General features: G+C 35.6%; 1 protein-coding gene across 1 annotated transcript in view; it reads left to right on the top strand.

The window, feature by feature from the left end:
* The window catches only part of SHANK2 (SH3 and multiple ankyrin repeat domains 2), a 372,036-nt gene that overhangs the window by 167,952 nt on the left and 176,677 nt on the right, over positions 1 to 27,407 (top strand). The window contains exon 20 of the mRNA XM_048949837.1: positions 7,842 to 7,955. Coding sequence (XP_048805794.1) covers positions 7,842 to 7,955 — 114 coding nt within the window. The remainder of the gene's footprint in view (positions 1 to 7,841; positions 7,956 to 27,407) is intronic.

Genomic DNA, 27,407 nt, shown 5'->3' with positions numbered 1-27,407 from the left:
TTTAAAACCTCTGAAGCCTCATCTTGCTCACAGTTTTGCTCTTTCTTTCTCTCTATTATTGTGTGCTTTTATTACAGTTTGTCCATTTGCCACACGATTCGTATGTTTCTAATTTTTGGGTCCCACAGTATTGTCTACCTTATGGGTGGCCTCCAACTCTGAATTTTTGCTTCTCTCTTTTATTTTTATTGCTTCTCATGGTATCACCACCCCTTCTGTTTCACCTGGAAAGCAAATACATGGGCCCGTTCTGAAAAACGCTTGGTTTCTCTGTTTCTGTGATTACATATATTTCCTAGTGTTTGTCATTTGAAAATATGGGAGGTTTTTCTGGTATCTCAAATGTGTTCCAACATAGAGTTTTTTGGGTATCTTGTCAGATGCCTCCTGTGCAGGTGCAGTCTGTACATCTGAGAGGAGTTTAGCGCAATCAAGGTCTGCTCCCAGATGCATTCTTTTTTGTTAAAGAAAGAGAAGTCAGACAATAGTGGTGACTTGATCATCTGTTCTACCAGAAGGTCAGCAGTTCCCTGCATTAGAAATAATGACCCTTATAACACTACTTTTACTTCAGTGTGCTCTCAGCCAGTAGGGCAATCCAAATATATCAGTAACATTTTAATTCCTTGTGAAATCTACTTATAAGTCATTTTAAAAAAGAAAGATTATTAAACACCTGCTGTGCTTGAAAATATTGCCAGCAGACAGTGTTTGTGGGCAGAAGGAAAGTTGTTCTCCTGGGACTTTTGCAATTGTTAGATTAGTAAATAAAATCCTGGAAAGGGAAGAGCTACATAAATGTATTTTGTTTTTCAATAGCATTTTGTACCTTGAGTGAATGAGCCAGGCAACTGAATTTAACCTAAAAGGTTTGCATAAGGATTGTTATACTATAAAATATGAAGGATGAAATTAATGTGAAATTAACCTTGCTCAGATTCATTGGTTTCTTTACTGTCTCCTGACTTGATCAGTTTGATTTAAATTCCTAACATAAGCTGTTGTGACTCATCATAGATAATAACCTAATTCATTTCTTCCAGTCACTCATATCTAAAGGAGACAGAATTGTGCTTCTAACTGGTACATCAGAGTAATATGACAAACACACGGCCTTGCTCCTGCTTGAATAAGAGTGCTTGCTTTGCTCAGGAGTCTGCGTGAAGGGGGTTAGGATGTTCTTACATCTTCAAATCCCCATCATCTTCAGTAGTAACTGACCAAAAATGGTCAATAGACACAGAATACCAATGAGGTGAGAAATGGATTGGATATGATCATACTCTGTCATCTGACAGAGTAGTATAATCTCCTGATCTAAGTCAATTTGCAGCCACTTCTCTAATTCTCTCTGCTCTGCACTCCCCACATCTGGCTCTATCTCAGCCTTCCTAAACAGAGATGGTGATAAAATGTATAGAGCTAGAGATTTTCCCATTTCTTGATTCTAATTTGTTCAATATTCAGATCAGAACAGGAGGATTGTGTTGTGCAGTTTTCATCTCTACTCCCCTTTCCTCAAACTAAGACACACACCTGGACAGCAGCAAAGCGGTTAGCTTCGTAAAAAGTAGTTCACAAAGGCAAAGAGGAAGAAAAAGTGTACAAAGCTAGATCTAAACTGGAACAGCACAGTTCATTCAGTTCCATTTCAGTTGAGCTCTCTTTCCTCAGATTTAGAGGATTAAGGGCAGATTATTGCATTTGTATACTTTGACGTAGTGAGTGATTGCTCTGTTAACAATCCATCGTTGTCAACCATCTCACAAGCCAGGGCCTCTTCTTGAACGTTGCTTGTTGTTTCTCTTAACAAAATACAGGCGGTAAAGGGAAAAAAATGCTGCTCTGAGACAGGATTTAGCCTGATATTGACTGTGGCCATGGTGGCTGTGGCCAAAACTTTAAGTCTTCCCATCCTTTAGTGGTGTAGGGCAGTGGTGGGGGAATAAGGCACAACCAGAAGACATGAAGTTATCAGAGTTTAACAGTTAGTCTGTTAAAAGAAATCAGACAATTTAATGGTTGAATTATAGGCCAGTAGGATTGACTTTCAGATAAACAAGAAAGATCATATAGATTACAGAAATTTGAGTAGGTTAATCCTAGAAGTCACAGATGATTGTGCTTTGGTTTTAGAAGCAAAACTGGAAGTTAAATGTGAAATCTAAAAGTGAGAAATATCTCTGTCCATGTTACTTCCCCAGTTTCAGTTCTGTGCGATGTTCCACAGACAGAGATGGGGAAGGACTGCTGAATTTGCTTCTCCACTAAAAGAAATGTCTGTGGAGCTACTGTTGAATCTGACTGCTCAGGTCAATCAGGCAAAATCATTAACTGCGGATACACAAGGCTTTCCTTCCAGATTGTACGCGGACTGCACAGGAACATTTTCTGCATGGCAGCTGGGACTTGTTTGCATGCTGGAGGCCTTAACATGATTTTATCAGTGCTATAGACAATTAGTTCCTTTCTAGTAGTTTTGCACTCGTCTCGAGATATGTCAGTCTCTCTTGATCATTTTGAAAGCCAGAAATGATCTGCCCATAAGGCAGAACAGACAGATCTTGTTCATCATTAATGACAGGGAGGGCAGGCAGGATATGTCTCTGGAACAAATGAGGATACATAAAGAAATGGAGTAAAATTTAAGCCAGATTTTCAGAAAAAGAGAAAGCAAGAGTAAGTTGTAACTTGTATTGACCTGCAGTTGTCTTGCTTGTAATGTATGAGTCAAGATGCATTTCAGGTGCAGAGAACTGTCACTCTGCAAGGTAACTGTCAATTTACTTTTCTCTTTACTTGCTTCTATGAAAACATAGTTTAAACCTTTAACTTTTTTTATACTGAAACATATTTAGAGGAAAGAAATTGCCCCTATAACACAAGGTTAAGAAAAAACATTTTTAAGTTGTAACTTATTAAAGGTATTTTTTAAGCAAAACTGTTTTTCCAATGAAACACCTACTCTTGGAGCAGTTATCTGTCATTTGGAAGCTGTCCTTTCAAAGGGCAAATAGCTCTGGAAATTTGCATCAAACTGACACTTCTAAAAGAAAAAAAACTATAGTTGATGTTTCTGAGAGAAATAATTTGGTTTTGTGCCCTTCAGAAAATTAAAAAGTATACAGCTTAATTTAAAAAAAATCCAGGTGATGAATTGTTGTCTATAGCCCAAATTTTCACCAAACCTTTCTATCTACAATTCAGAGGAAAGCCTTTTGCATTTCATTAGGTAAATAGCACTCGTTAGCAATAACTGACCAGTGGTATAATGGTAAATGACATGGTCAAACTGCATTTTGAATGGAAGGGGCACTGTCATTGTTCCTTTCAGATGTAGAAGGAAATTCTGAAATTTTCTGCTTTCTACTGCGAGTTCTACAGAATGTTCTTAATTCCTCCTCTCACTAAAAGTATTGCGATCTTCAGCTGCTCATCATTAGCAAACATATTTACTTTCAGCTCTGATGGCTCTTACATCAGCATAGGCTAGTTCTGTTGGTAGATTTTTCAGCTCATTGTCAACTTCACTTGACTCTAATGCTATTGTGATCTTTTCCTTTATTCTCTCACTTGTAGAAATATTCTTTTCTTGTAGCAGATCTATCATTACCTCTACAGGTAAGTATTTGTTTTCCCATGAAAGAGTGTATTTTATAGTAGCACCAAAATTGGTTGTAGATATTAGAAAGCAGTTTCACATAAACCCTGTAACATCTATAGACAGTCGCCTGTATTTGGCTGTAATTTCCATTACATTTTTTGCAAAAAGGATAACTAGAACAATTCTTCTATTGAATCTTCAGCATTATTAAGAACTTCAGAAATTGTTTGCATTATCACTGGATGGAAAAATGTCCTTACGCCCTACTATATGGCAGTAGAATAATGAAGGGAGCTATAATGTGGAAGAATACATTTTCTTGTATTTTGATTTATGGTCATATGGTGGATTTTTGGTCATATGTTGAGTAATGTAGTTTGAGATGAGCATGTTATATTGTTAATAAACTTAGAGAAGTTGTTAGACTTTAAATACCCTACAACAGATTGGTACTGTATATAAATTCTTTACCATTTTTTGGACTTCACCAAGGTAGAATCTGGCTTGTATTAAGCATAATACTTAAATGATATTAAAATATAAGATTCTAATAGGATTATGCATATTTTCATGTTATTCAACTGCTTGGTCTTTGTCCAATTTTGATTTGAACTTTTGTTCATGTAATTAAATATAATTCTTGTTTTAAACTATAGTTTTGTTGTGAAAAGACATACCAGAATTCACAATGTTAATAGAGCCTTAATTTTATTCTTATAACATCACATTCTTTTTTGTAATTCATATTGTATGTAAAGAAACTCTGGCCTGCTCTTACCGTAGCAACCACATCTTTTGTTTTTACAAAAAGCAAAAGGGACCAAAAAGAAAAAAAAAAAAAAAAAGCTTGAAATGGTAAAGCCTAATTATTAATTTTGGGAAAGTTATCCTTTGATTTAACATTGTTATGTCCTTCAGAAGGGAAAATGTTGACTACAAAGTCTCTCGCTGGTACCAAATTATCTATTACAATTCTATTATCTATATCTCTTGTTGTGAGAAGGAAAAGACAGACATTAAGCCCTCATTCTAAAAAAGCGTTAGTGGTTTCAACAAATTATATATATATTTTATATATATATATAATATGTATATTATATATTTAATTTATCCTTCAAGTTCTCTGCTATCTGTGTTGGAATACATGAAGCATTGCCAGTTTTTATAAATACAAAAATTATTTTATTCTTGACTCCTGCTGCGGAATTTCATATTAATGACACTGCCTGAGATTTATTTCAAGTATTTTTGGTAGTGCAGAACCTATGTATCTATCTCAAATTCTACATTTTTAGTATTAGGCAGTGTGTGCTTCTCCTCCATCTCACCAGTAACTTGTCTTGTCATGTCTCAGTACATCAGCTGCACCACTGGCTTCTCCACATTTTCCTCTTGCAGTTCCAATGTTTTTCTTCTTCTTGATATCCATAATGCTGTATTTCTTTATATAATCATTATTATTTTATTTGTAGATTTAATCTCTAGACAAACTTAGACAAGAATGGTGAAGTCTGGCTGAATTCTAGCAGTACCTCATTTTCTTTTCTACCTCTTTTCCATAGATGTTAGGTCTTCAGGCAGGTCTAAAGATATTTTCTTCCCTCTTGTTGTTAGTAATTGCTGATATTTAATAATCCATGCAATAATGGGGAAGCTTTTGCTTTCTGGTGATCTCTTTTTGCCTTGTATTCACAGATGGACTTATAAAAAGCATTCTTTTTCTCATCTTGACTTAGATGTTTTATCAGCTGCTCCTATTGTAAACTCATGAAATTACAGGTGTGACTATCCCAACTTCTGTCTCAATGTGCTTTTTGGATATTGAAATATCAGTGTAACTTGGAGCATTTTTGACAGGTTAATGACAGGTTCAGTTCTGAACTCTCCTCAACATGAATCTTACTGCCGCATTTTGCACTGTCAGCTGATTGGAAGCTTGGACTCGCATTTGTTATTTGAAGCTGTACAATAGGACGCTACAGGGGTTATAATAAATATATGTGTGCTATTAATTATGCTTTCCTACTTATTTCATATGTAAGAAATGCACTCTATTCTTATTCAACAGAGTATATATTGTTAAAAAAATATTAGCTGTTGTTAAATACCTAATATATATAGGATGAATGAACAGGCTTCTATTTTTTTTAAGACTGAGTTATCAGATTGATTTTGTGCAGTAATAAACACAAACTTTTCAAGAACAACTGGAATTTATAAACATATTTTTCATTAATTATACCCCAATTTATATCTGTTAATAGTTCTATTTATGTATTATTTACAGTTTTTCTTTTTTTGCGTGGAAATATAGAGATGCGATATTTTCTTCTTATCTAAACAGTAGCAATAAGTCTTAGGTAACTAAAAAAAAAAGTCATGCTAAATTTTTTTTATTTGCTTTCCTTCTCACTGTTACTGTGTTGTTACTGTGTTCCAAAATCAGTGCTCACCCCGTTAACCTCTAACTTTCTAGACAGGTGTAGGTTTCCCCATATACATGAAGTTGGAGAAGTGCTTGAGAAACAGTATTAATATTGAAACTCACCCAGGTGTAACATTTTGCTTTAATGGATGTTTTCTTGGGTCTAAGATGTCCTTTCTGTTGAAAGTGATTTGCATATAAGCAGTTAGTGGAATCTGTGCAACTGAATATGCTATATTAAAAATCTGAAAATTGACACTTTAAAAAATATTTTTCTCTCAAAGATTTATGTTAGTAGTCATCTGCACTTCATAAGCAACATCTCAAATATCTTAGGATTGCATCAATGACAAATGAGGTAAAAATTTAATTTCAAATACTGTTTTTACAGATACTGATTTGTCAGACCAGGCTTCTTACTATTCCTTTAGTATTCTCAGGACACTTTTTTTTTTTTTTTTTCCCTAGCATTGATTTGATTTTCATCTGAGTCTATAGTAGTGCAAATCAAGTTCAAATTCAAAGCCATTGAGTCACAGCAGTTCCACTGATACAGAATTCAATTGCAGACAGGCTCTGGGACTACAATTTTAAAGCCTGATAAGGCATGTTTTAACAGAACAGAGTGCTTATGCTAGAAATCATCAAAATGGCTCTGAGTAAGTTAATATCCCTACCATACTGCAGTATTCTGCAGAGATCTTACTCTGGGTCCCAAAAACCACATGCATTCGTTAGCAAAGAGATGAGCTTGAGCTAATTAGCCTTGATTTTCAGCAGGGCCAGTTAGCTTGGCTGGTTAAGAAAGTAGTCTGCTACAGAACTGTGCCGCCTTGACTCCCATGGACTTATTTTTGGTAGCTCAGGGACCTCCACGCTGAACACTAGGTTTTGTACAGATGTACTCTGGAGACCTGTGTTGTATGACTGACCTACGTTCCTAGTCAACCTACTCTGAAGAGCTATCCATGTTTTTATTAGTCTATTATATCATATGTATTCTATTAAAATAATTGATAGCATATTTTTAATAGAACATTTATGTTCTTTTAGTGTAAATTATTAACACAGTGATTAGGAAGAATCTCACCTCCAATTGCTTAGAAGTAAAAATATGCATTATTATTGTGCAATTATTACAATCCTTGATAACTAGAACTAAAGCTTTTTTTTCCATTGGAAACTTACTATGTCCCTATTTTTATTATCTTCTACTGAGAAAAGTCACTGAAATGTTTCAAAAGGCATGTACATTGTGTAGTGCACCTATGGGATGTTTTTGCTGCTGCATACTCAAACTATTGAACCACATTACTTGACCTATATTACACGTCTCTGGAGTTAACCACTAAATAAAACGGCATGTTTCCTTAGGAAGTACAAAACATATGAGATGTCTCTCTATGTATACATATATATAGAAACCCAGTTTCAACATGGATTCAATTTTACGGTGTGTTCATCACTTCAGCTTAATCTGAACAGGCAAGACACATTTTTGGTGTTAATACGACCATACGTTTATTCTTTTAAATTGGCAATGCAAAAACTGAAAATGGAAGGGATTATGTAAGGGCTGAAAAACTTCTGATAAAAATAGTTTGGGCAGGGGTTTCAAAGGCTGATTAGGGTTAAGTTACATTTGAAGTTTACTCTGTGCTTACTTTTGCAGCACTAGAATTTAAGTTATTAGATAGTGTGTTTACTCTTAGGAGCATGATATTCAATTATTATTAAAAAGTTTTTGAAATAATCTTAGTTTTTACATCAGAAGAGAAAAAAGTCTAATGCTTCCTATGTCTCTATTTTTAGTTTTAAGCATTGGAGAAGGTGGATTCTGGGAAGGCAGCACCCGGGGACATATTGGATGGTTTCCTGCAGAATGTGTTGAAGAAGTTCAGTGTAAACCAAATGAAAGCAAACCAGGTAATCAGTTTAAGTTCTTGTTGAATTCTAACAATGACAAATGTGACGTATGGGGCAAGCAAAGACAGCCTAGGTGGTAATGTGTTATACAGCAGTGTGTTTGTGCAATATTAGAAACTGGAGAATTAAATAAAACTGAGCTGCTGAATTAAAAAAATATAGGTTTATTGATAAGATTTTACTGGATGCTATCTAAGCAAACAGTCTTTCTCATGAGGGATGATGCTGTGAAGTACTGCGAAATCTCTTTCATGGAGCTGTATTCACAAATTTGCAAAGTGGTGTGCTGTGCTTTATCTTCTTACAGAATGGGAGAATAATTAGACAAATAATGGAAGGAAAATCGATCAGTCATCTCCCAGTCTAAGGCAGTCATATAATGTATTGTACTCTTGTTCATAGAGGCAATGTTTCCTCTGTTGACCTTTTACCAAATTTTAGAGGAGACATCTGTTAGCGGGATGGCTCACATACCACCTTGCTGATAAGAAATGAAATAGAATTCTCCATTATCCTACGCTTTAACTGCCATGAGTAAACCAATAATGACTTCAGGAAGTAGTCTCTACATTTCAAGTAAAATAAAAGAAAGATGAACATTGAAGCATGCTATTTTAAGAATTACCTCGCATCTCATAATTTCTGCCCTTTTAAGAATTACGATATGAGGACATACTCTTTAATTAAAAGCTCATTTTAAATGAGCTCTAAGAACATAATTAATGTTCTCTACAAATGTGGGCAGTTCTAAATTAGCTATCAATGTGTTTTGGTTCTCTGAGGTATTGACTAAGAATTTCCTGGCATTGCACAGAAAATACCCTAAAATTTATGCATAGTATTATTCATTCATGAATATTATTATTTTAGGTGTACCATTGTAAACTGCACAGGCATACTTTTTTTACTTCTTGCATGTGCACTAAAGTATATATATAAACTGGATGGAATGGAATGGAATTGAATATGCTGGATAGGATAATTCCAGAGTAGTAAGAATCTGGAGATGTTTGTAAGATATTGTAATTATTTTAATTTCCTTTCTTATAATGGAAGCAGAGGTAAAATGAAATAGATTTTAAGGGATAAGCAGAAAAGGAGATCAAAAAGGTTGCTTTTATAATACGAAAGCTATAAGAATGAAGGAATGCGGCATCAGAGACAGTGCTCTAAAGATAAGCAAGCACTACATGGAAAGGTTATACTTCCTCTTCCATTTCCCTTTTGAGGAATAATAATAATAAAAAAAAAAAACAGGCAAAATCAAATCTAATATTTGGAGAGAACAAATTCAGCCTATAGAGTAATGAGAGAATAGTTGGGCAGCTCCTCAAAGGCCTTAAGAAGAAATAAGAATTTAAAGACGTGGAGGTATATTAAAAAAAGGAAGACTGAAGCTGGAAATGATGAATCTAGGAGCAGTGAAGTTTGTTCTCAAATATGGGATAAGACAAAGAGAATAACAAAATTGGAATTCCAGTATACAACATCTTTCAGAAACAATATGGAACAAGAATAAATTCAGTCAATGTGAAAGATAATCTACCGAAGCGTAACACATGAAAAATTCTGAAGGTCCCTCAATAACAGTTTGTGGCCACTTGATTGGAGGACTTCAGAAAGATATAGTCTGTATAGGAAAGATGTCATAAACAGCTTTCTTGGCTCTATCATGGCAACTCTGCATTACATCAGAGCTGTGTATTTTTGTATCCAAATCGGAAGAAAGTTCTGGGCAGGGAGATTATGTGAAGTTCTAAAAAATGAAAGCAGTTTTATATCTTCTTTAGGCATATGCGGTAGTTTTGTACAAAGTAATCAAATCTGTTTGTCACAGAACCTTAAAGGTCTTTTCAAGAAACAGTATAGAAGTAAATTCAGTTTATCACAAGATTATTTTAATGTATGACAAGGAATAGCGCTTTGATCAGTCAATGAAAATGAAAATTAAGAAAAAAATTGTTTTGATAAGAATAAAAACATGACTAAATCTGGAAGTACTGAAAGAATATCAACAGAAACATCTTAACATTTTCTGACGTGAAATTTTGAAATCTTCTACCATGTGTCTGGTACAACACCAGAGCACTTATTGTTCTTTGTACCTTGTCTTTCTGATTGTTCTTCAGTTTACTTATTGTAAATTTTTAACATTACCTGAAATTCTTAAGTTTAACATTCTTCTTTGCCAAAAACTAATATGATTAAATAAACACAAGTGTGCACAATTTCTACACCTTTAAACTTGTGCACTCACATATTTTCCTGGGCTGTCTGGAAAACTCTGGCTTTCTGCCCTTCACTCAAAAGTCACAGGTAAAGTACAGTACACGCCTCTCTGTGCTATGAGCATGAAATATGTCAAATGCAAAATATATGCCATATTGTCATTGAGATATGGTATGGACTGAAAGCAGCTGATCACTGAATTGCTCTATGCAGTTAGCTTCATTCCTTTTGCATAGGAAACAATGGGAATGAAAAGGGAAAGCTTTATAAGCAAAAATCAGCCAGTACTCCCTCTGAGTACAAATGCAAAATAATTTAGAAAAAAGTGTTAAGCATGGTGAAAAGATTAGAAATTAAATTAGGTCTGCTGGGATTGCTGAAAGAGCATCAGCTGAGAAACATCATAAACTTGTGGAAGTTGCAAGAATTTGCATCTTGGACTTTGCAAAGAAGCAGAAGTTCTTATGATAATGATTTAGTAAGTAGATCATCATAACGCGTAGGAAATGAATCTCAAACTCAGCTCTTTTCAGACCAGGACCAAAGCAATAGATTTTTTTTTTTTTTTCTTCTTTTTTTTTTTTCTGTAAATGAGATTTAGGAACATTTCTTCAAATGACTTCCCTTTGCTATTAAGTTTGAACAATCGTGTTTAATAGTAGCTTGCCATTTGCATGCCAAGGGTGAAAGAAATAGTTCTTGGAAAAAACAAACCACAATTAAACACTACATGCCCAGTAAAACTGGCAGGCAGGTGTTTCATGTCATGCTGATGTATAATCTCACTTCAAAGACAAGTTCAATTTTCAGGGAATTTCGTTGCCATCCAGACTCTTCTCTGGAAGTAGGCAGCACAGAATGGCACCTGGTTCCTGCAATCTCTTCAAAGATACCATGCCAGCTTGGCAAGTTCTGTTTTCCAAAAAACAGTCATATTGACTGACATTAATTCTAAACCGCTTCTTTAATCCTTCATTAGTTGAGACTTGTAGAAAATATTCCATTATTTTCCTAGGACTGATGCTGGGCTTACGGGATTTTAATTATCCAGGTCGTCTCATTTACCCTTTAAAGCACAAGATCTTTTTTCTTTCAGTTTTATAAAGTTTCCTTAGTATTTCAAGAACAAATGAAAAATGAATTATGACAAAGAAAATCATTATCAGTGGCCTGCTGTATTCCTTTGCTTGTTTTAGAAAACTTATGAAATCAAAACCTTCATGCTATCTTGTTTTAAACAACGTAGTTTTAGTAGCCATATTTAACATTTTTCTGAATCTTAGAGTCAGAAGTATTCTTTCAGGGGAGATTGGTACAACTTTTTTTTCTTCTAGCACAAACATAAAATACAACTGTTACTTATTTCTTTCTGCATTGGCAGTTTTCCTTTGTTATTCAGGAATGAGCCAATTCCGATGCTATTTTTTTCTTTTTCCTAAATATGAGAATAGGATAGTGGAATAATGACTTCAAAATAAAAGAGGGGAAATCTAAGATAGTTGTTTGGAGGAAATTCTTCACTCAAAGGGCAGTGAGGCCCTGGTGCATCTGCCCAGGAGGAGCTGTGGGTGCCCCATCCCTGGAAGTGCTCACGGCTGGGTCAGATAGAGCCCTTGGCAGCCCCATCTGGTGAGGGGCAGCCCTGCCCATGTCAGGGGGCTTGGATTGGGTGGGCTGTAAGGTCCCCTCCAGCCCAAGCCATGGTATGATTCTGTAAAAATAGATTGTTTGCATGTGTGCCAAAGTGTTCTGGGTGGATTAGAATCATGTTCTGCAGGAAAAGCTTGATATGCACGAAACCTAACTTATCTGACATTTATGTAAATATGAGGCTCTAACTTGTGTTAATAGGCATCTTAATAGGATTTATTAGCTAAGTAATGCAACACAAGTCATCTTGGATCTCTGGCAGCAATAGTTTGCATCCACTGAGGACACGCTACATAACATCGATAAAATAAAAAGCAAGGCTCTTCCTCTTACCAGCTTATTTTCCTCTTAGAATTCATTTTCTTTCTTAATATCGGAAGAATTCCTACCTAATACTTGCCAGTGGCAAATGAAGTATGAAATAGTAAGTTGTCCTTAAAATCAGCTGTCTCACCAATAGAAGAATACCATAAGCATAGATATTTTCATTTGCTTTTCTCCCATCACTCTGTCTTGACAGATATAATACAAAAATGCTTTCTGTTGGATTTGCAATTTTACACTCCATGTCCTTCAGCGCTCATATATAGATTACCTGATTACTTGTAGCTGAGGTGAACCTTCATTTAGTTTTTTAGCAAGAAGTAATCTTTAATGTGTATTGTTGTTTCCTGCTGTGTTCTCTACCAATTGATTTGCCTGAAGAACTCTTAGATTTTACAGATGATACCAAAATGTAGGCTCAGCTTGTCTTTTAGTTATTCTCACTTTAGAAATTCCCTTTCATTTCTTGACTTCCTCAGTGTACCTTTCCCTGAGTTCTTTGCTTATCTTTCATATCGTCTTTTGGGTTATTTTTCACTCAGCAGCAACCTCCATGCATTTTTCTATCCTGTGGCCTTAGGGTACACATTATAAGCAGTTGTAGCATGTCTAATTCAGAGAATGAGGGGAAGATTTGACATATAAAATCTCTGCACTTCATATAGTAGTTGATTTCCTAGCAAGCTCACTTTATTTCTCAAACTTTGTATTTTTCAAATTCATATTTTTCAATTTACACTTACATTCAATTTAATAGTAAAGTTTATCTAAATCCCCTTTTATGTTTCCCTCAGATTTTCTATGATCCTTTGTTTCAAACTTATACTCTTATTATTCAATTTTTCTACCCATCTCCTCCCCACTCTCGTCCTCCCCTCCCCTTCCATTCCTCTCCTCTCTTCCTTTTTCCTTTTTCTTTTCCTTCTCCCTTAAGCAGCTTTACTAATGAGATCCAGCTTTTTACTTCGTTTACAGTAGTCTTATAGATACTGTTAGATCTTCATACACATTTTTTTTAACTGGTAGTTTTTGGACACTTGGTGTAATACTCTGGAGTTGATGCTCTGAATCAGCCATCATTTGTACTTTTGAATTTACAATATTTCTGCTTATTTGAATAGTTTTTTAGTTTTGTGAAGTTGTATTTTACATTGTTCTCTTTACATGTGCCTACATATAATGGAATATAGAGTGTGATTTCTCACCTGACAAAGAGGTGCTTTGCTGCTACTTCTGATATAGATAAAATTAGGGACTATCCACATCAGCAAGTGGTCCAGCAGGAAGAAAGCAAATCCAAAGAGTGAACCTCACGTTCATAACACAGGAGCCTGGGTGCTCATTTCAGACTAGACATATTTTGGGCATATGATTCAAACAGTCACTAGTGGCATCTTTCATTTAGTTTCCTCTTAAATGAATCTTGAAATGTACAAACTCTGAGCCTGCTCAGTCTTGTGGGCTTTTAGCAGTGTGGGGCACTTCAAAGCACATTTCTAGCCCAGGCTAAAATGCTAATGTAGATGCTCTCATGCTGACCTCTAGTGTCACTGGTGCTCAGAGCAGATGCTATCTAGTGTCTAAGGTGGTCTTTCTCTCTGAAAATGTCTGTACCAGTAAGTTTGGTACAGCTTGTTCCTGTGTTCTTAGCAGAGTGAAAACACAATAGATTTTCCAGTAATAGAACATTTCCCACACCTGTTTGTGTTTTACCCATGTTTTACCCATACATTGATTCTATAAGCAGAAACTGTAGTTTGCCTCATCCAGCATTCCCTCTAGATGTCAGAAGCTACCAAACAGGTTAAAGTTGTATTAATAAAAGGAATGCTTTACTACACAGGCTGCTAATATTGAGAAACAGAATTTACTTTATTACACATTCTCAGTCTTTAAGAATATGTGCATTCAGTATAAACAGATATATTCCCAATTTCTGCCTCCCCTTTTTAAAGTAGTACAACACCTTTGCAGACAGTGTAACCAGACAGGCTGGTAGAAAATTGATTTGCATTCTTATAAAAAAAAGATGTTTCCTTGCTGTGCATTGAGGAGCTACATACATTCTTACATAGCTGATGGTTAATTTCAAACATTTTCTGTTTAACTCCTTGTGAGGAGAAGGGGTGCTAGAAAATTAAAGTTTCACATTCCTTTTTGTACTCCTTCTTCATCCTGGGATAGTGATACAGTGTACTACAAAAGAATATCTTACTGGGTGTGCTCTGTTAGACAAGTGAACAGTAAATCTTATCCAATAAATTTGATCTCTTTACGTGTGTGTGCATGCAGGCATGCATGTATACCTCACTTTATTCCAGTTTGGAACAGAAATGTAATCCAGTGAGCCTTATCCATGAATCATCAAGACCAGAGGACATGATGGAACACGTATTCCATTCAAGCAGAGCTTGTTTATGCAGCCGAGGACTTGGACTGGGTGCTTGCTGTGGAATAATCCTGTCTTTGGCTACCTGTAGAGGGCTTGGAGCTTTTGGATGTGGCCATCACACTTCTTCCTATGAGCTGTGGGGCACCTGAGTTCTGGAAGGTTTTTGATAATAAGTTTAGATAAATGCTCCTTCCATGTTATTTCACCTTGAATAGAAGGTACATAGATATCTGTGGCAAAATGATTGTGCAACTGAAACTGTTTGACATAAACAGCAAAAATTAAAGACAAAGCATTGCTGCAGCTGGAGAGACTAAAGAAGGAGGTATAAAAATAAATTACATAGGTAAAAAGTGAAAGACGAATTTTTGTTGTGGAAGTTAACCACAAACCTTCTAACGAGAGTTGTGTTAATAGCTGAGAAGTCTGATAGCTTGGAAATGTGTTCTTACAATAGCAAGGGCATTGGCTGAGCTTAATATGGCAGAGCATGTAAACCAAGTAAAAAATTTTAAGCACAAGATTGCCACACAAGTAAGTTTATCACTGTAAAAACATGGTATGATGTGGATACAAATTCAGCTATTTGAAAATAGGTGAAAAGCTCAAGAGATTAATGCTATATCCTTGTAGTTTCAGACACCAGTCCTAAACATGGTTTGCAGTTGAATAGATGTGTTTATGCAACCTTACCCCTGTCTATTTGAGGAATGTCCAGCTATCAAAACCTGGTACCCAGAGCTCATAAGAACAGGTCAAACAGTATTCTGTTAAGTCCCACTGCTTTGAAGTATACCGTCCAAACCTCTGACCTCTGAAATAAGCTTTTCTGCCCTATTTCTGTATTGTGCACAACAAACCACATGGCTCTCATGGTTCTGAAAAGTTCCACCTTTTGATAAATGATTTTCTTCTGTAAAATATATTTCCCATCTCCAAATTTATAATTTAAAAAAATGTGGATAGGTGACAAGACATGGCACAGCAATCATCCACAGAAATTGTGTTCTGTGTGAAAAAGAATGCTTCACACTGTATTTTTATACAAACTGCATTCCCTTCCATCAAAGAGTAGGAAGAAAATGCTCTATCCTGGAGTGAAAAAAGTGAGTGTGAAGAACTAGACCTAAAGTGCTTTCCACAAAGCCCAGCTGACATGGGAACTTGGTGCAATAGTATTCAGCCAGTTCTGATAACTCTGTAGCTGAGAATGCAAATCAACTCTAGTTTTTGTCTCAAGTACTGGAAATTTAAAGAATGAACCTCAGCAACTTTCTATACTTTAGCTTTGCTGAGCAAAGTATTTGTGCTCTCAGTAATGATAAACAGCAGTTTAGGAAAAGACTTCTAAATGAATCATCACTCAACAATAATGCTAAAGAGCTGTTTTGGTCCACAAACAAGCTATATTATATGATGGAGTTTTGTGCTTCCCACACAGCCTGATGATGTGTATTCTCTCTGACCAAGGGTACATTGACCTTCCAGTCAGTGCTCTTCTTACCAAAACATAATGGGAAAAGTCCTGTCCTTTGGAAGACTGAGTCTACCAACTTATTTTGCTAGTTGGCTCTTCTCCCTCAAATTATAGCGGCTTTCCTCTGCTAATAGTATGAGTTTAGTTCCAAGAAAGAGTAAAATAAAGCATTCCATAATTTATTCAATTTCTGAGAACAGCATAAAGCAAAAGCCTAGGTCTAACCTGTCTTCACCTTTATCTCTGAGTAAGTAATTTTTAATACATAATATTTCACTGTGATCTCCTTAGCTGATGTGCACTTCATTTTTTTTACTCTGATTTTCATCCTTATTAAGAGCCACTTAGGAATAACTCTAATCAGTTGAAAAGGAACACCACAACACTCTAAAGCATTGAAATAGGCTAAAGTTAAATTGGACAGCAAAAGAAAATTAAACTGAGATGCTAGGAAACTCAACATTCCAAATACACCTAGGATTGCTTATGTGTGAAATTGGACACGCAAGTACAGAGATTTTCCTTTTCTGATTCCTTCTGCGTTTTTCCACTGTGTCCATCTAACTATAAAGGATTAAAAAGTGCCAATTCCGAGGAACGTCTCAAAAAGAAAATGGTTACCATTATGGTATCTTCCTTTTATTTCCACAGTTGCCTTCACATTTTCTATTCAGCCCAGCTAACATGAAGAAGGAACTTTCAAAGTCTGTGAGCATACATAGATGCTAAAAATGTCTTATGTTAAAAATTACTTAAGAAGTGTCAAAAAGATAAAGTTATAAAATGAATGATTTATACAGTGAGGCAAACTTTGTGGGAATTTAAGCCCAGTTATTGGTTTAAGACAGAATACTACAGCCTGTGGCAGTCTTTGAGAAGCACTGTTATGCAGTGCACTAGCAATCCAAAAATAATAGTAAATTTTTGATTCTTCACTGTTACTGTGAAAACTACACACATTAATCAAATTGTTGGAGTCTCAGGTCAAGTTATTTGAGTTTTTATCAGTCATTTGTCCTATCTTCATTGCTTGTAGGCAGAATCCATTGCTTTGCCTTTCTGGAATTTTGGAGCATTTCATATTTTAAGAGTATATATTTTGATATTTTCTTCTCCATATTAATAGCTGTTCTTGATTAGCTGTATTTGTTAATATCTTGTGATTTTGTGATCAAATATATTTGGCCTTTGCTCTTTTTATAAATATCTTAAATTATAGTAGGAGTGGATCTTTAGTTTTCTTTTTCCATTCTGTATGTTTTTTTTTCTTCTGAAATACATTTCTCTGATGCAGCTATTCAAACATTATTTATCTGAGAATATAACTTCTGTTAAAGTCATTCTGTGTATTCCATCCCTATGTATTGGAATGAAATAAAAGGTCATTTTTCATTTAACTCATTTCATTTGGTATAACTTAACACTTTCTTTTTAAAACCATCTACTTGAAATGGCTGACATAAAGCAAGGCAAATCTTAGATCTCTGCATATTCTGAAAGTGTTGATAGATCATCATTTTCTGCTGTTTTCTCTGGTACTAAATGACACATTTGGGTTTTTTTCCCTTTCTTATTCTTAATGGTTCAGATTAAAGGCTTGACAACAGAGCCTGAAAACTCTTTGAAACACTCCTCAGTTATCTAAGATCAAATCCATATTAATTTAAGGAAGATGATAGAGCATCTACTTATAGTAATGGCAATGCTGGATGTGATCAAGAAAATGATCCCCAAATAGCAGCAGCTGGTAGATAATACATATTCTGATCTTAAATTATATCACTGCTATTTGCTCTCATACCTGCCTGCAGCAAAAGAGGGGAAAGGGGCTTTTTCCAGCTTGTTAATAGATCTGTGAGTTTGTAACGGGGAGAAAATGTTTTGATAATGTACATCTTAATGACAGCAACTGATCATGTAGAATGAAAATAAGCATGTTATACTGATTCACTGGGGGGGAAAAGACAACAATAAGAAAAACACCATGAGTTTTTACATTACATACCACTTTCAACTTTTATTCTGTAGAGAAAACCATGTAAGTGTAAGCTTTCTCTTTCCAGAAAGCTATGTTAATTTTATTGCTGAATCAGTATCAAAAGAAATATTGATATCAGTCAGAAAATCTGGGATCCCACCTTTCCTCGTGAGTTATTAACCAAACTGGTGGGATAAGGCTTTTAGTTTCTTCTACAAGAGATAATTTTCACTGGAACTTATTTCTTGAGCTGGATCACCTCTAGGCAGGAATCTGTTCAGTCTTTCAGGTAGCCCTGGATATGGCTGGACCTCGCAGAGAGGAACTGTTTTGCTAGGGTCCTCACACCATCTCCTTTCCATCCATTTCTATTGCTTTCTGTATCTGTCTGACATCTCACAGGCAGATTTTCTTAGGCATCAGCCACTGTCCATATTCTGCCTGGCAGAGCCTGAAGGCACAGTCAGCACAGCTGCAGCAGATTTTCTGTGGCACTGATTTTAAGGATTGGGCTTTGAAACATGTTGTGCTTACTCAGGCAATCAATACCCCAGAGCATGTTTATCTAGTTAAGTGAAAGATTATCACATTGATATTGATGCCCTTATTCTTCAAACCAGGGGCAGGTTATTGGTTTTGGTTTAAATAAACAAATCTGAATAAACGTTTCTAATTCTGAACTCACAAAAAGTATTGAAGTTTTAATGGTAATTGAGCTTGCTTGTGTTTGGAATGGAGTTTGTTAATTTGGGTTGGCTTATTGAATTGAAGTGGAAAATGCCCATGGACACCCTTAACCCTCAATTCTTCTCTATGGGAAGAGTTGGGTTTAGATAAAGGGCATTTGTTAATTGCTGTTGTCTGATGAAGCTACTGTGATTGCCTCTTGAAGAATCAAACACTGCAGAACTGTTTAAAGACAACAATTTCTAAAAAGCTTGAGGAATGAAGTACTTCGAAAAATACCAAAAATAGCTGTAAAGTCAAGATAATTTTGATTAGCAAACTGAAAGAATTTCAGTGTACTGTTTTGGGGCTTTTTTTGTGGCTAAAAATTCAACCAATATAAAAAGTCACAGGAAGCTATTGTCTTTAATTCATGTTTATAGATGTTATGTACGTTCCAAGCACTAGTTTAATCATATCCAGAAAGACATTTAAAATAGTTATGTATTTTGGCTGCTCTCCTGGCACTAATATAAGAACTTATATTTAATTATCTTTATGACAAATAAGTACTTTAAGGAAATTAAATCTAATGTATCTTTGTCTCATTTATCTAAAAATTCCTTACACTAGAAAAAAAAAATAAATTAGATGTGGAGTAAAGGTTAATAAGAAACCTGTAGAAGTTATAATATTCAATTTTGGCTGAATAGTTAAAATGTTCTATCATATGAGCTTAGAGAAATAGTTGAACTCCGTTAGATATATTTCTGTGTAGTGATACACTGCAGGAGATGGAAAGCCTAAAGTTAGGTAAGAGGAGTAGAATTATTTGCAACAGCATTGTAATGAAAGATGGAAAGTATTGGTGTTTGCGGGTGTGCTGTGAATGCACATAGATGTTATGAAAGACAGGCAAAGTCAAAAACAAAGTGGATTCACAAAAACAATCCAGTAAGATACCAGCAACATTGAGAAACAGAAAGAGCTTAGAGAATCTTGGCAGTGAAAAGATGTACTTAAAATGATTCCACGCAATGTGTTTTTCTTTGCCCAGGTGTGTGTGCTAGAGGTAAAGAAAAGGAGGGGTTTTCATGCTTTCAGCATATCTGCACTAAACAAGTTGTCAGTTGAAAAGTGCCTAGGAACAAGAATCACCCAAATTCTCAGTAAAGCCTTACATAAAGTTAAAATTCACGCAGACGTGCTCATATCATGCTTTTACATGGCTGTGTGAAAGAGAGACTTATCACTTTTTTAGTTGCTAAGCAAGCTGTTATGGTTAGAGTTACATATTTCTTACATGTACAGTGTTTTCTGTATAATCACATCCATTTTGGGTGCAAATATTGTGCAGCAGTGTTGTCTTTGTCTATGTCTACTGCAATTATTTTCCGTTCCCAGATTCCTTTCCACATCTTTACCAGCGCAGTGGTTTACGTGGCCACACTGTGGATGGAAAAGGCAAAACACAGTGCTGCAAAAATTTTAGCTACTATTTCTATTCTGAATGTTTTATCTCTCATGTAACTTAGAAAAGCAATTCCTTTTACATCTGATGTTAAAATCTGTTTTCATCAATTATTAAAAAACAAAAAAGAGAGAGAATTACCTAATTATAAATTCCCACAGGTTATGCTTCTACTTTATTTGCCAGGACAAAACCTGTGCATTGCTGCAGTCTCATTTAAGACTTGGAAGTGAATAGTAGGCTTCTGAGTGAGGGGAAATGCACACATGTGCAGGAGTTGTGCAAGACACTGTTACAAAGTTGTAAATCTATTTTGCTAAGATTCTGTCATTCAAAGACAGGATACAATTATGTGCAGTGAAAAAAAGCCATGAGAAAAACCAATGCCAGAATCCAATCATTTCTAAAAACCAGAGGATGTTTAAAAAGTAGTAGAAAGAATGGTGATTTTTTTTTTTTTTTTTTTTGCCCTAGAAAACAGAAGGGCAAATTGTAGATAATTGCACTGCGGAAATAAAGGCCTAGATAAAAACCGGAGGAGAAGCACAAGACAAAATTAGTATAGAGTTGTAATCCTCTGAGTTTTTCTCTTTGCTTTACTACTATGTTCCTAGTTGTAGGCTGTTAGCTGCTGATAAAGTAATACTTGCAGACAGAAAGAAAATCTGGCTAAAGAGTGAAACAGAAAGGGATTCTCTTAAGATAAGGAACTGCTTTGGCTGGAAAAGGTACTTGTAATGTTGCTGTAATTCTTTGGTGACGACATCTCAATATCCAATTTAATTTTAAACTCTTAAGACTCTGTGTCCCCAGATATTTTTGGTATAAAGCTGTCAAGTAAGTTTTTTTTTTTTTTTCAATGATAAAGACTTCCATAGCTGGGTCAGTTCTTGGCTTTACTACCTCCATTCCTGTAATCATGTCACAGTTCAGCTTTCTTCAGTGTCTTCTCCTAAGCTGTGCTCTTTGAGAATTCTTCTTAAGTCCCCTTGATTTCCCCAGCCTCTAAACAGGCTTTTGAGTGGCACTAAAACTCTGAAATTCTTAAATTTCATAATTATTACCAGACATCATTATTACAGGTAAGAGATCTGAAAATAATCTATAAAATATATATATATTCTTTCAAGTATTTTTTCCCCCCTTCTGGTATTATCTGCATACTTGAACAAGAAAATAAGGTGACAAAAATTTTAGAAATGTAGCAGTATTTAAAACTAGATTACTGTGATGAGTTTTGATAGGGCACACTCCTTTGGAATTGTACTCTGCATTGTAATTGCGGGAAATACATTTACAGAAGTCTTGCTGGTTAGGAAAACAGATAAATCAAGTGAACTTTTTTGCTCCTCTTTCATTCTTGCTTCCTTTTTTAAAAAAAGAAAGTTTTAAGGATTTAGGTTTTTTTTTTTTTTTTTCTTATGAAAATTTTGAATATTTCCATTATTCTCATTCATTCATTTTACCTCTTTCATTGTAAGTGAAATTTGCATGAAGTGAGGTAGTACCTGTTATCTGGGCTGCAGATGGACAGGTGAAAGGGGAAGATATTTAATGTATTGAAAATATCTTGTTCAATGCAGGAAATGATTGAGTTCATAGAAAAACAGGAAGTGATTCTCAGAAGTATCACACTTTCTTACTCTGCAGTAAAAACAACTTGTTTCCAGTTTTTGTCCAATTTTTCTTATTTACCCCATAAGGTATTCTATCAGAGTGAGAAAATGCTATTCCTACTGAACAGCTTAGCACTTATTTCTCTCCGCATCAAATTCCATTTTCTGAAGATGCTGCCTACATTGCGGTATAGAAGGAACTATTCTTAGGAATGGATACCCTCAGGTCCCCACTCCCCCAAAACATATTGCAATGCTGTTAAAAAGTACAGGCGCTTGGTAGTACATGTAGACGCAGTACTAGACTTTGACACAAGAACTTATAACTCTTGTAGCTTGGGGTGGGAAGTGTTTATAAGACTGATGAGGAGGAAAAAACATACACCTGAGAAGCAAAATAACTGACATGGATGCAAGTGCTGTTAGCTCTGTGTATTTCGGTACACCACTACCTCCAGCTTTTCTTCTGTTCTATGTATACATGTCTATTTAAAGATGCACTTAGATATGCTGCTAACCTGTGAAGTATACATATATAAAACTTGTTTTTCTTTTCATTTGTTTGTAAAACTGTTTGTATCTTGTTTCTACAATAATGACGTTTCTAAAGCTTAAGTAATCTTGAAACCAAGTTTGTGCTCAGTCATGCTTGTATCCATAGGGAAAGACAGTTATTGAATGTTAATGAATTTCTTACCCTCACTAAGCTGGAATTAAGTTTGTTAGCACATATTTTCTTACTTATCTAAGAAGTGCAGGTCATGCTGACTATCTAATTAGAAGTTTCATTTCTAACAAGAAGTTTTTAAGTGTTACTTTTGATAGATGTGGAAGGGTTCAGTTCTGAAAACGTATTCATTGAAAATAAATAAGCCTGAATGTGAACTGGAATACTTTACATGAACTACAGTGTAGTTCCTGAATTTGGGGATTAGGTGAGGTATTGCTGTATGGAGAGAGTTGAAACACTGAAATGTGTTATAAATATTCTTCTTCAAAAGTATATCATTAGGATATTGTGATATCCTAAACTCACTTTGTAGGACTTTGCAACTGGCATGTGATATTTGAAAGTTAGTTGGAATTGCTCGAGTTAATGGATTTTAAAGCATTAGAGAAGCATTTAAGATGGTTTTTGTGAAGCTGTTTTTACCAAATAGGTAAGAAATAGATCATATATTTTTTAGACCACACTGAACTAGTCTTTCTGTCTGTAAAATGTATACTTAGTGTAGGTATGTCTCATGTATCTTCATACTACTTCACAATACGAAGATAACTCTGTTTCATATTCCAGTTGGCAATAGTCTTACAGCTACATTGTTAAACTGCAAAAGTGCACAGGTTTGTCATGGCTATGCCTATTTCATAATGAGTATTTTACTCTTGGGGTATTTCCTGAAAATTAATAGATGTGTTTTAAAAAAATGTCTAAGCAAAATCATGTATTAATTAGTGTCTCAGTATGAGAATTCATCTGTTTCATTACTGAATCTTTTAAAAGCAGGGATTCAGTAGATAGCCGATTATCCTGATTTCTAGACTGACCAGAATAGCAAATAATACAATGTATTAAAGTTACTGTCCAAATCATTTAGAATGAAAGGAAGATATAAGAATGATATAAGTTCTTTACTATGAGAGTGGTGAGGTGCTGGAACAGGCTGCCCAGAGAGGTTGTGGATGCTCCATCCCTGGAGGTGTTCAAGGCCAGGTTGGATGGAGCCCTGGGCAGCCTGGTCTGGTATTAAATGGGGAGGTTGGTGGCCCTGCGTGTGGCAGGGGGGTTGGAGATTCATGATCCTTGAGGTCCCTTCCAACCTAGGCCATTCTGTGATTCTGAATAAAAAAATCTGTAAAAACAGTATATGTTTGTTCAGGTTGTAGTATATTAAAACAATTTTGAAGTAAGAGTTAGATGGCCATTAAGCATAAATACTTTGAGAATACTCACAATGTTTCTGAATACAGCTATAAACATGGATACATTTCATGTTATCATGTTATTCCCAAGATTCAAACTGTGTTGAAGACAAAAACATCTGGTAGCTCTTCTGACAAATACTGTCTTATTTAAAGGAACGACCATATTCCCTTGTAATTTTACTTTTTGGTACTTTTTAAATTCTGAAAACTGATTTGTGAATAGTGTCTGACTTTTCTAGTTGTCACTGTTGAAATTTTGTGAGCACACAAATGCTGAAAATGGAAAAGCATGTAGTATCTCTCGATATGCTGCCACTTCTTACCTATTTTTATTTTTTTATTTTTTTATTTTTTACAAAGGAAATAATCCCACATCTTGAATCTGTGTTGTGGGAATTTCTTTACTTTTATGTTTTATGATCACCTATTTGTTGTATTTTGGTTAAAAAGCAATGAGGAAAAAGAAAGGGAAAAAAATATCTTTGAAGTGGGGAAAGCGATAGAAAACAGACAGATGAAAATAGGGCCCCTGTTCCTGATTTTGTCTGCTGCTGAACCAGGGTATGGATCTAGAAGAGGGAAGACGAAGCAAGAAGTGTGCAAGGGGAGGACTGTGCAGTGGCCCCCTCTCAGACCAGGGACAGAGTTGTGCTGCAGCAGGCTGAAGGCACATCAAAGCCATGGCATCCAAGCGGCTTCACACAAATGTTACTGAAGCGGTAAAGGAACCAGCTGAGTGCAGGGTGCTCTCAACCAAACAAGTAGTTAAGTAATAAAACACACAGGGGGACAGTGATGTCATCCTGAAAGCACATGTGCTGTTTAAGTAAGTGAGGTGTTAACGTGACTGCCAAATGATAGTCCTCATAGATGTTTCTCAAGCAAACAGAAACACAGCTGGGAGCACAGCATAGTGGGAGCCACTGTCTAGTGATGACATCCTCCTCGTTTGAGAACTGGATGTGAGGAAGAAACTGAGTTTTATGTTCTAGAAACTTCTCTCTGGAAGATGTTTTCCTGATTCAGTGGTCAGGTCAATCTGCGTTGCTTTTGAATCTGCTCCTTGTGAGAAGCTTAATCGTTGTCATTTTGGACAGAGCAATTCTGAGGCATGTGAAAATCATCTGGAAACTCACAGGTAGGTATTTTGTGAATACATGGCAATTATTTCTTGGGACTAAGTCTACATTAAGCTAGGCTGAGTCCTTGTCTCTTCTGCCAGAGGCTCCATGTCCAGGTCTTCCTTTCTGTGCTATAATCACCCGGCCTGTTTTGGTGCAGGTAGCAGAGGAAACTTGTATTCCTTGAAGTTTCAGTCAGTTCTACCAAAGTTGCAGTAACAATATTCAAGAGGAGCAGGAGTAGCCTCACGCAAAAAGCCGACTTCTGGCAAGGTAATCAGAGGTAAAGATTACAGAGGTACCTTCCTGATGTGCTACATAGTTCTCAGGGATAGTTCTCAAGAACTCTGCTAGCAGTACCCATTTGGTTCACACAATGACGCCAACTTTACACCATGTGCATATGCAAGACATAATAAAAGCAAGGCAAGATTAACCACTGGGTCAACTCCCTATGGTTTTACATACAGTCACAGTAATTGTACCAATAGGTAGTCTTTATGAAAATCTGTGTGCAGATTTTTTTGGCCCTTTTGTGCTATCACAGTTTGTTTTGAATTAATTCAGTGAAGTATATTTTCCTTACACATGGCAAACTATTTGAGCTTCAGTTTAAAACTTACTGAGTTAGTTCCTCAGGCTTTTGTGTGCATGGATGATAGGCTGCTACCAGCTATGTTTTGGCTGAAGTGATGGCAGAATAGAAGGAAATTTGTTAGTTGCCAGCAGTACCACAATTACTCTTTTGGACACAGAAAAGAATATTGACTTTCTAATGAAATTCACTGCTGACAAAGTTATTTCCTTAATCCTCATATTTTACAAAGTTCAAACAGATTACGCAGGTGCTGAAATCAGTAGGCTTCATTTATCATTTTTCTCTGCTGGAATCTCATTCTTAGAAGAGACCTTTATAAGACCGTTGTAAGAGACCACTGATTTACTGGGAGCGTGTTTTCCATATTTTTCGCTTTGCTCTAAATATGCCCGATATTAAGTAGTAGGAGACTTAAAAAACGGTATCATTTTTAATAAGAAATATTTTTAAAGATTTAATTTTATAAATTGAATATTGCCAATGACTTAAGTACTTGAAGGGGAGCTTTATCTTACATAGAGAAAAAGGAGGAAAAAAAAGCTTTTTAATTAATTTACTTTTTCTAAAGAAACAGGGCTTGTGTATTCTCGCCATCTTCATCCGTTTGTTCCTCACCACAGTGGCTTTACAATACATTTTTGCTTTTTCTGAGATCAAACTTTGTGAGTCAATACAGAAGCGTTGACTAAATGAATTCCTCATACGTTAAAAATCTTATTGAGTGCTTGTAGCTTCAGGTTAGCTCCTCCACACCAGGAGAAAGAGCAGCAAGCAGAGAAGGGTCTTGGCACATTGTCAGAGGATTGCTGAGAGAGTGAGAAGGGCTGATGGCTGCACATGGCCAGGATGATGTGAAGGAGAGGAGGCAAGGGAGTACGGTGGCAGAGGGCCAGGGGGAGCAGGTGTTGTTGTTGCCCTCCTGCTGCCTCCTCCATAACCAGGTGTTTCATCTGTGGGTCCTGAACAGTTCTGGAAAGGAATAGCACTGAATGACAGGTAAGCAGTCTATGCTTCGCATGAATGAGAGCTGGATTTCTTTTTCTTTTCATGGGAATTCTTGAATATTTTAACTTTACTTAAGCTTAATTACTTCATGCACATGGACAAGTGATACTTCCTTTTCCAATTACAGGTTTATGCCTTTAGGTCAAAAAAGTAGCTATGTTAGCTAACTTTATTCCTATATATATATAAAGGTGATTAAGAAGTCGTGCAACACTTCTGAAAATCTTAATCTAAAGTTTATTTTATAAGAATATGTAACAAATGATAATCCTGACACTTTCAACTATTCACAAATGCTGTTACTAAAGCAAGACAACTGCAGGAGAGATGTTTTCACAAAAGTCACAACTGCAAAGAAAGTTCTATTTGCAGCTTGCAACTTCCTTGCATGTGCAAGTCAGTCAACTGCAAGACAAGTTCACAGATCATAAATTCACAGAATCATAGAATTTGAACGAGTTTTTGTTTTAGTTTTGTTTTGTTTAGTAGTTGCTCACACAACTACTTAACAACATGTTAGTCTTTCACATTTTTCACCTCTATGATACATTTTAAATGCCTTTATAATAACCCTGTAACATAATGATTTCCCCTCCTATTAAACTTCAGCATGCCATATGTTTTTAAACCACTTGGTTTTGATGTGTTAAGTCTGATTTTGCCAGTCACTTTGCAGTATTCATTTTGCTTTATGTGGTCAAATATACTTTGATGTGGATATGAATGTACAACTGATTTGTATTGATTTTTCTCTGCCTTGCTATTAATCAAGACTGAATGTAGAGACATTTTTAAGGCTTTTTCCTTGCTGTTCTTGGCAAGCTATTCTAGAGTACAAAAAAGAAAAAAAATATCTCCACAGCATCCTACAGCTGTACATAACATACAACCTAGTGATCATTAATATAGTTCCTTCATATGATTTTCAACATCTGAGATACAGTAACATATTTTGAATTGTTGCATTTGTTGAGTATTTGAGCCAAGACTTCTTGAAGC

The sequence above is a fragment of the Lagopus muta genome, chromosome 6, assembly GCF_023343835.1.
Source record: "Lagopus muta isolate bLagMut1 chromosome 6, bLagMut1 primary, whole genome shotgun sequence".
Lineage (NCBI taxonomy): Eukaryota > Metazoa > Chordata > Aves > Galliformes > Phasianidae > Lagopus > Lagopus muta.
The sequence above is the reverse complement of the archived record's forward strand: the minus strand, read 5'-3'. Positions and strand labels throughout refer to the sequence as shown.